Here is a 13434-nt window from a genome sequence, read left to right as displayed (position 1 = left end):
AACGTAAATAAAGATGCTGAATCTGGGAAAAAATATTGAAACTGTGGTTGTTGGTTTAACGAGCTGAAATCGGTTCTGCAAGCGATACAGATTGCAAATGTCATCAGCTGATAGATGAATATAAAGCTCTGAACAAAAAAAATATTGTCCATACACTTCATTTCATTAACTACAAATGGGCTGAATAACATTATTGCACTATTACAATGCACGTGAACGGTATTTCTATTTCAACACCAGGCTCGACCAAACTGTCAAATTCACTTTCTTTTTGCCTTTTTGCACATTCTGATGATAACTATCATACTTAAGACGCATGAGAAGGCTACGAGAACCGTATCAGTCAATAATGAAAAATACAACAGTTTTTGAATTTGTGATTTGAAAACCAAGTTTGGAAAACCACCTAAATTATAGGTAAGGGTATGTTAATTAGAGGAAAAAGATTTGATACACTCTTTTGGAACACAGTGGAATCTATACATCATTTTACTCGGGACATTTTGACTAAGATTAAATATTAGAGACTGGGACTGCGTTGGAATTGTGTGTAAATACGTCTTCATATTAAAGCGACGAAGGTAGTTGCATATTTGGCAGTCATTCATTTTACTTGTCCAAGAGCAAGAAAAAAAAGCATGATATATATTTTTCCTTATAGAATTAATGAGAAAGATAATTTCCCAGTCGTTTCCGTAAAATTCAGCCACTCTACTTTATTCTCGTCCTAATTATTAATTACTGTCCCCAGAATTGCACCTCTTTCCTTTCCCTTACTCCTATCATCATTCCGTCCATAAAAATTTTGAATAGTCAAGGACACGCACTACACTCGTGTTTGACAGCAACTGTTACACCAAACCACTAACTCTCCTAGTTGTATATTCTCGTAAAAGTTTTTTTTTTTTTTTTTGAAAACTTGCATCCGCTTTCGGTAAATTACATTCTACACCAGTATGTCCATTACTTGTAGCTTGTCAGTCATGGTTGGCCTGTGTGCTGAAAGGGAGGAGTAGCTTTAAAACTATCAGCTCTGTGATAACCGAGGCCTTTCGACAATATCTAATATTTTGATATCATGAGATAATGTAGAACTTCATGAGCTGTAAAAAGGTGCCCTTAGCATACAGAGTAACACCAATTCTAGGTAAACCATTTACACATTATGCAAAATAGAACGATAAAATCGGAACAAGGTATACATAATCAGCAAATTAAGATAGCCTAAATAATTTTCGTCCAACCAGTAGATAAAATACAGTAAATGATAATGGTAGTTCGAGACATGCTACGAGGTACCGACTCGGTGCCAGCCATAAAAAATTATAGGTTATAGTGAACGGAAAATTGTCGGTTATAGTGAACGGACCTATGCTAATATTCCAAAGAACCATGAAATATTCCGCCCACCAAGAGCAATAAATTGATACGCAAGTAATGATACTGACATGTATGGATCTACTCCAGAATGGCCTAGTTATGCTTTTACATGCATAAATTAGTAGATCCTGTTCTGGCCGAGTGCATCAAACACAATGGGTGGTTTGGACTTACGCATTCTCTGTGAATGATCTTCTCCATGAATAAGGCATTTATGCTTTTCCCCTTCCTGCAGAATATTTTGTCGTTTTACCCGACACACGGGCAGCTTCCTATTCATAGCGTCTTATGTGAAATCCGCTTCAACTGTCTTGTGGAAGTGAAGGCATGCACATTACAGTACTGCACCCAATTGGCTATATTCAATCATTACACGATTTTACATGGATTCCAAAAGAGGATAGGAGAAGTGAGGTAATGACTCAAAAGAATATAGATGACACCGTGTTAGGGAAATTGATATCTTGCGATCACTTGCCCACAAACAGAATATCACACAGCAGTGCCAAGATCTGTTTTTATTATTATATTTGTTGTTGTCCTTAAATTATTCTTATTGATGCTACTGCTACCACAGTTACCACCATTATTATTATCTTTTCATCATTATTAACATTACTCCTCACAAACCATGCATATCTTTGTTGCGCTTGTAACTTCAGTCATTGTTTTATTACTTGTAGTTGGTATTATCCTAGATTGTTATTAAATCCCATTCTGTCCTCGAAGCTTGAAGTACGCTAAAGCTCTCTAAGTCTTGGGATCGAGGTCCATTGCTTCAGGATACATTTGGACACATTCCTTTTTAGGCATATGAATTCTTGTTTTGCTTTCTCTTTCCGTATGGCAGTGACTTATTCCTTTATTTCCTGTTTGCTATTGAAATGATGTATATTTAGTTTTACTCCTTTTGTTTTGGCATTGTTTTGTCAATTTTCACATACAGGCGTTCAGTTCAGTAGAGCCTTGCTAGTGAAGTTCACAATATTCATGGTCTCTTCATAACAATTTATGTGAAACCCAATTGTTTCTTTTATATCGAGTACGTTCTTCAATTAAAGAATCGATCTCCAGCCTGCAAAGGAAGGTTGGAGAGTTCTACATTCTAGCAGCGGAAGACATGAAGGACAGACTAAAACCAGTCGACTCTAATATTAGCCCACGGCACTCACGCGGTTGGTTCTCACTAGCCAAAGTGGATTCAGGTACCTCCGGGGAAGGAGACTTCCTCAGTAATCCTCAATACATTGCCTTCAGATTTCAAGTTTTTTTTTTTTTTTGAAAGCGTATCCCAAAATGATCAGGAATTAGAGAAGTAAAGATTTCTTTGCCACCATTACGTTACATGCGTCATAATATTTGCAATGCTATTAAGGTATTGATGTTGTGTTACAGAAAAGTTCTGGAGATCAATATCAGTAATAAAATATTATCGATAGAGTAAGCACAGAACGAAAGACGTTGTAATGGAACAGAACTGAATTCATGTTGGAATAAAGAACTGCGACAGGATTATGGGATGAAGACTTTTCATACCACTTCATCTAGATGAATGATGTGTGGTTGTTTTTTTATTCGATTTGTTTGTCTGCCCGTTAGAAGGATTAGTAACACACGGATTTCGATGAAAGTGGTTACCAAGATTTCGAGGAAAGTAACGATAGAACTTTAATGAAACGATGGAAACATTCCCTGGGTGACCCTCTCTGACTGATCAACCTTTGGTGGGCGTGATGAAAATTTGACGACCATTCACCACTGAAATGACGCCAGGGCTGCTCCCATCTGTTAGAACTTACAAATGGGTCATCATGAATCATGGTGACAATATTCGTCGGCGGTCTTTTCCGGACGATTAACAATTAATGGGTGTCGACGAAGTCAAAATATGAGAAAAGAATGATGAGAGAATAAACCATGGATGAATGAACCAATGGCAAACGATCAAGAAGACAAGATGAAAACCAAGAAATGGACCGGCAGACACGATAAGGAAATAATTATGGTTTTGTATGTAGGGAAACGACGCTACAAGTTTATATTTACTCCACGGTCTCATGTTTGATCTAGTTGTGTGGAATAAAAAAATGACAAGAAAGAGGGAAGACAAACAAAGCAATGGTATTCATCATGATACAAATTAACGATATTAAAGTATGTTCTAGAAAACGCTGTGTAACATTCAAGCAGTGAATCAAATTACTACTCGTTTTCGGTGATATTTTCATTGGAGGTAACATTAACAGGCTTTGAATAACTCCCAGTGTACAGGCTTTGAGTAACTCTGACTAATGTGATGATTAAATCAAACATTTATCGGTACTGATAAGGAGACAAGAAAAATGTTCTTACCCTTGAGTATCGTTACTTATATTAAAAGTATCTAAAACATCAGTAATAATTATTTATTGCCGAATCAGTTGCTTTTGAATCATATTTCACTTTCAGTGAACAAAGGTTTATCTAATCTTCACACACACACACACACACACACACACACATACATATATATATATATATATATATATATATATATATTATATATATATATTATATATATATATATATATATATATATATATATATATATATATATATATATATTATATATATATATATATATATATATATATATATATATATATTATATATATATATATATATATATATATATATATATATATATGTACGTACGTATGTATGTGTATATGTATGTGTCACTCTTCCTATCTACCTGCCTGCCTCATTTTTTCTCCCACCAATACCATCCACCAAAGTTCGTCTACTAACTGAGCCCAAACTTCGACCCCAAACAAGTTGCTTCGACAGAGTTTACGAGATACAAGGTATATTAACTTCACACGAAATGTGTCCAATATTAAACTTCGATATTTGATGAACGGCGGCATGGGTGCCGGAGACTTATTGCAGGAACGCTGGGGAAACGTTCGTTTCCTCATCTTAGCAGTCAGGCACAGTCTGGGCATGTTTTCATGCGACCAGTGAAGCTGATTCAGTGCACGTCATGTAACCATGATCATCAATTCAGATGCAAAGAGGGTGAACGACGTAACCAAAGAGCAAAATGAGAGCTCCCTCGTAATAAGTTCCCGCTGCCTCGAGGCCAGTTCACTCGACTACGAAGGACCCGACTGTTTCGAAACTCCTCACGCAGTTTCCGGGTTTCATTCATTCATTCTTTCCTCTTAAAAATGAGGTTATGAACGACTTCACCACAATCTCCATTTAAATGAGACCTTCGCACATATACACAGATAAATAAGAGGGTATAGATTATTATACATGTATATATACAGATATACTGTTATACAACAGTAAAAATTTTCCATTAAAAACCTCAACAAATGAGAACCAGACTAAGTGTGTGAGCAGGAGATGGAGCGGGAGGAAGAGCGGGCAATCGACTTTGTCCCATTCCTTTTTATGACGAAATAACCTCTGACGGGTCCATGTTTTCGCTGACCTTTTTGCCTCATCCTCGCCGAACATTTTCACACTGTCTTATGTCTACATGCTTTCACCATCCGCCAACACTTACACATCAACTCCAAAAAAGAGAATTGGTTGAATACCGAAATTAACTCTCTATTGCCTTAGTTCTAAAGTGAATCAAGATTTTGACATGATAGCCGTATTGTAAAGGCAAGAACGGTGCCATTTTTTTTTCACGAAACTTGATATCGGTGCCAAGTTCACAAGTAATAATAACCCGTTTGTAGAAAACGGAATCATTTCTCGGGGGTCCTAGTTAAAGTGCACAAAGTCCCGCTGGTGAAAGGTCAAAGCTCTCAAAATCATTAGGAGAGAAGCCGATTGAGGAAAGGCCCTTGGCAGATTTGTATTCTGAGCCGGCAACACTGAATAATCGTTTGGAAAATATTAAGAGTAACAGCAGCTTTCTTAATTAAAAATGATTTCCTGCATAACAGCAACCCAAACGTTTCACTGGTCATATCTAAATAATGAAATATATCATAATTACTATACTAATGTCATAAAATATTCAGATAATCTTAAGAAGGAAATAAAAAGTATACACATGTACACATTTATTGAAATTTGACAAGTAAGAATAATGATATGTACAATGATGATGACGGTTGAACATGAATGCCCAAATTATTAGTAGTCTTGGCCAAGACTGTCTAATTGCCAGTGTGATGCAGTTTTACATTGAAAGATAGGGACTGATAAGTATTCCAACACCTACACATACATATACATATATATATACACATACACATATACAAACACATATATACATAAATATATGTATAAATGTGTTATATATAATATACTAATATATATATATTATATAATATAGTGAGTGTATGTGTATATATACACAATACATATGTATGTATGTATATGTATGTATGTATGTGTATATATATATAATATATATAATGTGTGCGCGTGTGTGTGTGTGTATGTGTGTGCGCGTGTAAGGGTGGGTGTGTGGGTATATGTGAACGTGGGAATTTATACATGTACATTATACATGTACGTATAAAAAAGGACATCATATCAAACTTCACACGATGTAAAGAAGCACATGCAACCGCTTACTGCTTCATCACGCTTCTAGTTCACGTAATGTTTGCTATTTCGGTGGTAAGCATGTGTTATCAAGCCCTCAGTACACAAGGAGCCTAATTTACTCATTCTTTACTTCCTGACAAAACGACCACTAAAGGAATGCCTGACAGTTGCCTGTAAAAGTAAACTGAAATTTCTATGAGAAAATTCTCGCTGTCGCCTGGTAATTAAGATGAATGTCTACTGGATACACGAGAGACATATTACACCTAGCAAAGAGGAACAGTTCTTTTTTTAATGTATAATGGCTTCGTTTTAAATGACGTCGAGCAGAAGGTTTCCAAGACTTTCATTCTGAGAGCTTCATCATGATGAATTTTTTTTTTTTTTTAATTTTGGAACTTGTTTTGACGAAGTAAGAACCTTTTCTTCTGCTACCCAAAGTTATCCATTTGGTCTTCATTGCAATCAACATTTGACTGTTTCCATCTATCTCCCTCCATGTTCGTCTATCTGTGTCTGCGATAAAATATTTTCCTAAGTGTTGAGACTCTTATGATTCCTACAGCAGGTTCCTCTGTACGTGTTTCTCTAATAAAGCATTTTCCTATCTTTTTTATACCACGGGCAACAAATTATCTTCCTTACTGAAGGGAATATATGAAGGACATTCTGATTCGGAACATCAAGTTTTGCTCTAACATTTACGAAAATCGAATTCGAACACGAGACCCTTCAGGCACTGACATCCCTAAGAGTTAAGGAAAATCTGATTATGTCTCCGATGCAAATTCAAATATAAATTTGAAGATATCTTTAGTTCTACTAAATATGTTTTTTATGAGTTATTCTTAATTTTAGAATCTTCGATTGCGTAAATAATCCGTAAAGGATTCCCCTTTTGTTTGATTATATTAGTAAATATTTGATCAAATTTATGAATAATTGATTGATGATTGACTTTTAAATGCATGAGTAATTTTCTCTCAGTTCGTTTTGTTTTTCTTATTTCATCAGAATTAAATCTGACAATTTTTACACTGTTTAATAATTCCAGTATGTGCTGTACATTAATGTTTCTCTGATTCAGTAAGTCAAAATTCTACTCTTTTGAAAACTGATATTAGAAAAATAATTTTTTTACGTCTTTCCTCACACAAAAATTCAAACGTCATCAACGCCTTCTTCCTGTCGTCTTACAACTTTCGATACACGTAAGGATAAATGAAAATAAAAATTATTTCCGTTAGGGATGTGTGTGTTGGAGGTGGGGGTAGGGGGTAGGCTTTGCCTTCACACGAATTTCATTATCATTTACTTGATAAGAAAGGCATTGTTAATGGATCCTCAGTAGACCATCTCAGCACCTCTATCCTTTCTCGAACAATTCTGCTGAAAGTCAGTCACTGGTTCTTCATAGCAGAATGTGCAGCGTTGATTCTTGCTATTGCATATTTTAATGACTTCGTTACTTTTGCAGTTTTCATAATTAAATTGTTTCTCTTTGCAAAAGTTATTGAGTGAGCACGGGGCAGTTGCGAATGACTCCCAACCCCAACCTGGCTACGCTTACGTGGGCCCCATCATATTAGCTTTTCTCCCCCCCCCATCGGCAACCCCCCTCAAAAAAAAAGTATGAAGCTTCGGGCATATGTTTTGGATTTGAAAACTAATGACGACTGTTATCACAATCAAGGCCCGAGAAGCGGTGGCGCAAACAACACCGCGAGTACGAAAAATTATAAATGATACTAAATTCACAAAACTGTCGGGTTTTGAATTGATTACCATCACTCTTGCGTCCTTAGGAAACTCACCGAGAGAAAACAGATGTTCTTTTTATATGAAACTGCCGTTCATCTTAAACAATATAAACTCGACATCGATGTTCTTCGATATCTTTGCATTTTATACATTTCCCAAATGCTAAGACTGATTGGTGCTACTGTGACTTGTCTAAGCGTCACCTCCCAGGTGCCAGTACCAAACATGGCGGAAGCTCAATGGGAAGCTGTGTTTAGTGCTAGCCCTTTGGGGATCAAAGATATCGTCATTAATATAATTTGTCGACCACACAATATAGAAATGGGTGTATATAATACTTTGATCCCGGACGGGCTAATACTATACACGGCGCGGGGTCCCACTGAGCTTCCGCCATGTCCAGTACTGGCAACTCGGGTGTGACGCGTAGATAACAAGCCGAAGTAACACCGATTGACTTCTGTTTGAGAATGGCAGTACACTGATTTCATCCTCAGCAGCTAAAGTTACAAAATCTGAGAAAGAAGACGCTTCAGTGACAACGTGACTGACCACATCTAGAAGACACAACTCCTCCTCGAGAGAACTGGGACAACAGTAACACGAAATACAGATGAGAACTCCCCTCTGTTCAAGAATGAGTCTCAAACAGCACTATCTTTTTTATGTATATTCTTTCTAAGGCTTACGTGAAGCTGAGCACCGTCTACTCACCGTCACGCAGTGGGGAAGAAGAGCGTGTCTAACGAAGGGAAAACTCGATGGCTGGTTAGACACGAGTAGTATAATCTGTACAGTGAGAATTCCTGTGCTGAATGATCCTTACTTTGATCAAAATTCTACTGATGTGTCGACGGCATCGAAATATTCTCTCTCAAGGACGCGCACGATTTGACAGGGTGAGTTTTGATGGTGGAACCGAGCTATGGTGAAGATGGATCTAATCGCAATGAATAAAGACATGGGAATCGGACACCTTTGGGCATCATGGCCAACCGGTTCAGTCATTCGGAATGGACACTGGTACCGTTCGCGTCGCCAAAAACGGCAGGGAAGTGACGTCATGGTCCGTGAGGCGACGAAAAAAGGATGGTTGTGGTCGCTATTGTCGTCGAGAGCAAGAAGCAGCCCAACAAGAACCTGTCGCACACCAACGCCACCTGTCGGAATGGAGAAAAAGTATTCAAGTTCTTATGATTCTTCATGACTGCGTTTGAATGATCACAATTCCCTGACAGGAAACGTCACTGCAATATGCTTACAGATATGAGTATAAGGTTAAGTGATGAAAAGTTAAGTATGCCTTAGTTTTACCAGACCACTGGGCTGATTAACAGCTCTCCTAGGGCTGGCCCGAAGGATTAGACTAAAATATCTAACATATCGATAGTAATGTTATTAGAAAGAGAAGCAAAATACATAATGATTAGGGTCTCAGTAAGTTATTGCTTTCCATGCACCCATGTGTTATTTAAAAAAACTAGCAGCCTCGTACTGAATTAAGAACTAGATACAAGAGAGGTAACACCATCTGAAGCCACCCCTTTTATGGTCAGTGTTTACAGGAGGAAAGTAAATACGACTGTGCCGCGTTTCACCAGGAACAACTGAAACGCTTTTGCGACTAATAAGCCTCCTTGCTTAATGCAAGAATTGCCGTATTGCCCCCAATTATCACTTCCTACATCCCTGGCGGATAAGACTTTACCTGTTGCCATTCAACGCGAGTCGCCTCCTTCCTGTCGTGTTCTCCCAGCCGCATCTCGTTCTTCTCTATCGTCTGGTACACTTTGTTCAGGACCCTCAGGAACTGGTACTCGAAGTCTGCAAACACAGAACAAGAGGCTCGTCTGTTTACAAGTTCAGCATGATTAGTTTCTAGACTGGAAGAGATGTGACATCAGCATTCGAAGCTTTCAGTGTTATAAGCCCATGACCAGAATTGCTGTAAGGTTTAGACACACACGTGTGTGTGTGTGTGCGTATTCCTGTAATTTATGTAGAGTAATTCAGTTGGGATTAAATGCTCTTACCATTGTAACTAGGTAGCTGTTTGAAAATTTAGAGGTTTTAGAAGCCGATCTTACACAAGGCAAATTATAGTAGAGACTAGAACAACAAATGTGTAGCTCTGTGAACTCAGAAACATCTCCACCTAAACAAACTCCGTTTATTTTCTCCCACAAGGTTATTCGTCTTGGCAAATTTTGTTTCTTTATTTGTTTGTTTCTTAGCAGGATTACCCAAAACGTTATGTATTAATTATTTTATGTAGAAATATGACCAAAGGTGGGTTTCATGAATGGCAGCAGATGATTAGGAATCTGGAGAGATCGATGTGAACAAGGATGGGATGGAGCGGGAGGGGATGGATATTTCGGACCTGGGGCACATTTGCGATTTCCGAAATGCTCGTGTTTATTTTGGGAAAAGTCTACGCTCTGTGATACAGGTCTGCTTAGTGTAAAAGACTTTAAGTGTAAAACAATTTGATTCTGGAGACCACTGAGCTCTAAAATGATCGGTTTTGTAAACGCCAAAGCCTTCAAAAAATTAGGTTTCAGAAACGATGCTACATATATCATTCAGTGTTGTACAACATACAGAACACATACACAGTATAAATATATAATATAATATAATATAATATAATATAATATAATATAATATAATATAATATAATATAATATAATATAATATAATATAATATAATATAGCATGTGTAAGTTAAGATATACACAGAAGTCTAACAGCGAAAACAATTCCATGTAATGAACTGTAGTGAAACTTTAACGGCCATATTTGACACTTCCTGTTCTTTTACAAGTATCTGTAAATTTATTTGAGGAAAATGAAAACCTTCCTAGATATCAGACAATTATCACATGACCTTTCCCGTACAGAGTAAAATTTATTGGAAAACAGAGAAATTTCATTATTAAGAATTAAATTCCACTGAGGCAGCTATAACTATTCACGGAACATCTTTACAAAAAACTTATGCTTTCACATGTGATTTCTAAGTATCCAGAAGATTACAGCTATATCGCCCCTGTCTCTCTCTCTCTCTCTCTCTTTTGTCTTTCTGTCTGTCTGTCTGTTTCTGTCTCCTCCTCTCTGTCCATAAATATGAGAGCGAATGTCCTCTGGGCGAGTAACTGGCTGTGAACCCTCGTTCGTAAAATATAGGAGCCCCATATTGAAGGCTGCTCTTTGATACAAAACATGGCAGCATACATATCCATAAATAAAAACTTTTTCCCGGTCCTCAAATATTATGGAACGTCCATTATCCGAGGGGACGCGTTTTCTCTTTCAGAAATTATTTTTCCTTTAATTACCGTATTTACTGATACGAAGTTTGTGTATTTTATGTATTCGTAGCGTAAGTAATCCCAGCTAAATGAAATTCCCATTGCAGTCTTTGGTAATGTGTTCAGGAAAATTTAAGTAATTTTACAATGTTTGAATGTGAAGTTACATTTATCGCTCTCCCTCTCTTCCCCCTTCCTCTTCTCTCTCTCTCTCTCTCTCTTCTTCGCTTGATCAACACGCCCTTCATAAAGAGATTAATGACGAACTGAGTTCCGTTTAATAATTATTTTCAACTGCATTTGCTAAAGTGTTTTCGAAGACAAGGACATTTCTAATAACATAAACTATACTGAGCAAATTGGCATAATTTAAAATTTGAACAAATATCAGAATGAATATCGTAGCTCCCAAGCAATTCCTCGGAAGCAAGTTGCGCCAGGAAGTCGCGGCGAGACAAAGGCAGTCTATACATTACCGATGAGGCCGACAGCAAGTTTTCATTCTGACTCCTAAATGAAGAGGCAGCGAACTCTAATGAAGACCGGGACCCGGATCGCTTTCCCGCTTAATTCTGTATTCACAGTACGTGCCTCGTCAGCTTCAATGCGACCGGGGGGAAGCGGATGAGACAGTGGCGTCGAAAATGAGATTTTGGGAGACCTGACAAATATCGGAGTTACTATCCCTGTGTTACCGAGTTCGAGTCATTTGCGGATGTGTGTTCCAGGCGGAGATGTACGAAGCCGAGGCAACGCGGGAACTTTGTCAACAATATCATGGTTGCCCTTATGGTACTCGAATCACTAAGCCGCATGTTAGCTACCCTTTAATCACTCTGTTCACTGGACTGTAATAACTTTCAGGTGTTACTATACGGATTCTAGGTATATGAAACGATGGAAAAGGAAATGAGAATTTCAGGGACCTGATAACTGAGATTACAGCTGCCTTTATTACACTACACTTGAATACTTTTCAGATGTATTGACTGTTGTATTCATCAAGGTCCTTTCAATATGCTCAAGAGATATTTAAAGGACCTTGGTATTCATAAACAAAATTGCTTAAAGCGTTACTCTTCTTTTCTCGAAAATGACAATTATAAGTGAATTCACAATTCATTATGTACCTCACGGTTCCATTTTCTGAGGGACAAAATTTAAAACGAGCTGTTCAACGAAAGTTTTAGTCCAGCATGGAATCCCCACATCTCCTTTCGTGCCTTTATGTGTGGAGTTGGAGCTGGCTATACTCGTCTCAGTGCTATCGCTTAGATCATGCTGAGGTGCCAAGATATCACCCCATTACCGTCAGTCTTCCATTTTCTTTGCAATAAAAGTCCGGAACAGTGTTCGTGGTGTTGATGTACTCAAGTCTGATTTATATCTCGGTTGTTATTATTTATGCATTTATTTTCATCAAATAATTTTTTTGCATCTTTTTCTGCATTCTACGACATTTTCGATTTTCTCTGCTTTTCACTCTCTACACAATGAGTATTCTATTAACAAGTTAACGGCCTTTTTAGTCTATGGGCATTAATAATAGGGAAATGGTAATAGTTTTTATTTTCTAATGCGCTCTCTTCATTTTGGTTCATATCTGAAACTTCGTCAACATCTTACCCAGCTATTCTGCAATGCATATAATACCGAGAAGAGCAAATAGACTGACTCCTGAGGTCTCGCAAACAGTAATCAAACAGATTAGGGGGGGAAATAAAACTATCGAGAAGTTTGCTCATCGTCTTAAATCCGATAACCGGTCGTTTTTCGCTATCCAAGTGCACCGGGAGTTTGCTCATTAATCGATGATTAAACAAGAAACATCTGACTCCTATGTTTGCGAAGTATCGTGTAAAAATGGTATTCACTGTCAAGAGTATCTGAGCACAAGGGAACGCTTCAGATATGAACTGAAGAGCTCCGATAGCTTTGTCCACAGGAGAGATTCCGGTCGTAATATTAATTAAGAATGATATGGTACAGCGTTCCTGGAAAACTTGTCTTGCATAAAAATAAAAATGCGCTGGAATCTGTTGTCATCATTCAAACAGAAAACAGTCAAAGGGGTAATGGAGGATAAATATTATTAATGAGATAGTCTTTATGAGTTACTGTGAAACAAATGACCCAGCTAAGTCCCCACGAGACAGCCCTAATGCATCCCCAGAATATGATAATGAGGGTCGAATTAGTCAACGTCTTGACGTCCATTCACCAAAGGTAGAGAATGCAAGGCGCAGCTCATAATCTCCCTAAACGTGCCTCTCATTCAGTTCCCCTTTCCTTCCACATATATGTGTATATAACAAATTTTATGATCGATGTATGCGGTTTACTCGTTTTTATTTTTAGGAGGAATCGTATATATATATATATATATATATATATATATATATATATATATATATAT

The 13434-nt window shown here is 37.5% G+C and overlaps 1 protein-coding gene across 2 annotated transcripts in view; it reads right to left on the bottom strand.

Annotated features, from left to right (window-relative positions):
- Window positions 1-6316: 6316 nt before the first annotated feature.
- Window positions 6317-13434, bottom strand: part of LOC136832188 (neuronal acetylcholine receptor subunit alpha-10-like) — an 87761-nt gene continuing 80643 nt past the window's right edge. For both annotated transcript variants that reach the window (XM_067092948.1, XM_067092949.1), the window contains exons 10-11: window positions 9413-9528; window positions 6317-8864 (exon numbers count right to left, since the gene is read on the bottom strand). In XM_067092948.1, the coding sequence (XP_066949049.1) occupies window positions 8766-8864; window positions 9413-9528 (215 nt within the window). In that variant the 3' untranslated portion in view covers window positions 6317-8765. The remainder of the gene's footprint in view (window positions 8865-9412; window positions 9529-13434) is intronic.

The sequence above is a fragment of the Macrobrachium rosenbergii genome, chromosome 49 (genome assembly GCF_040412425.1).
Source record: "Macrobrachium rosenbergii isolate ZJJX-2024 chromosome 49, ASM4041242v1, whole genome shotgun sequence".
Taxonomy (NCBI): Eukaryota; Metazoa; Arthropoda; class Malacostraca; order Decapoda; family Palaemonidae; genus Macrobrachium; species Macrobrachium rosenbergii.
Note: the sequence above shows the minus strand (reverse complement) of the source record. Positions and strands in the feature narration are given on the sequence as shown.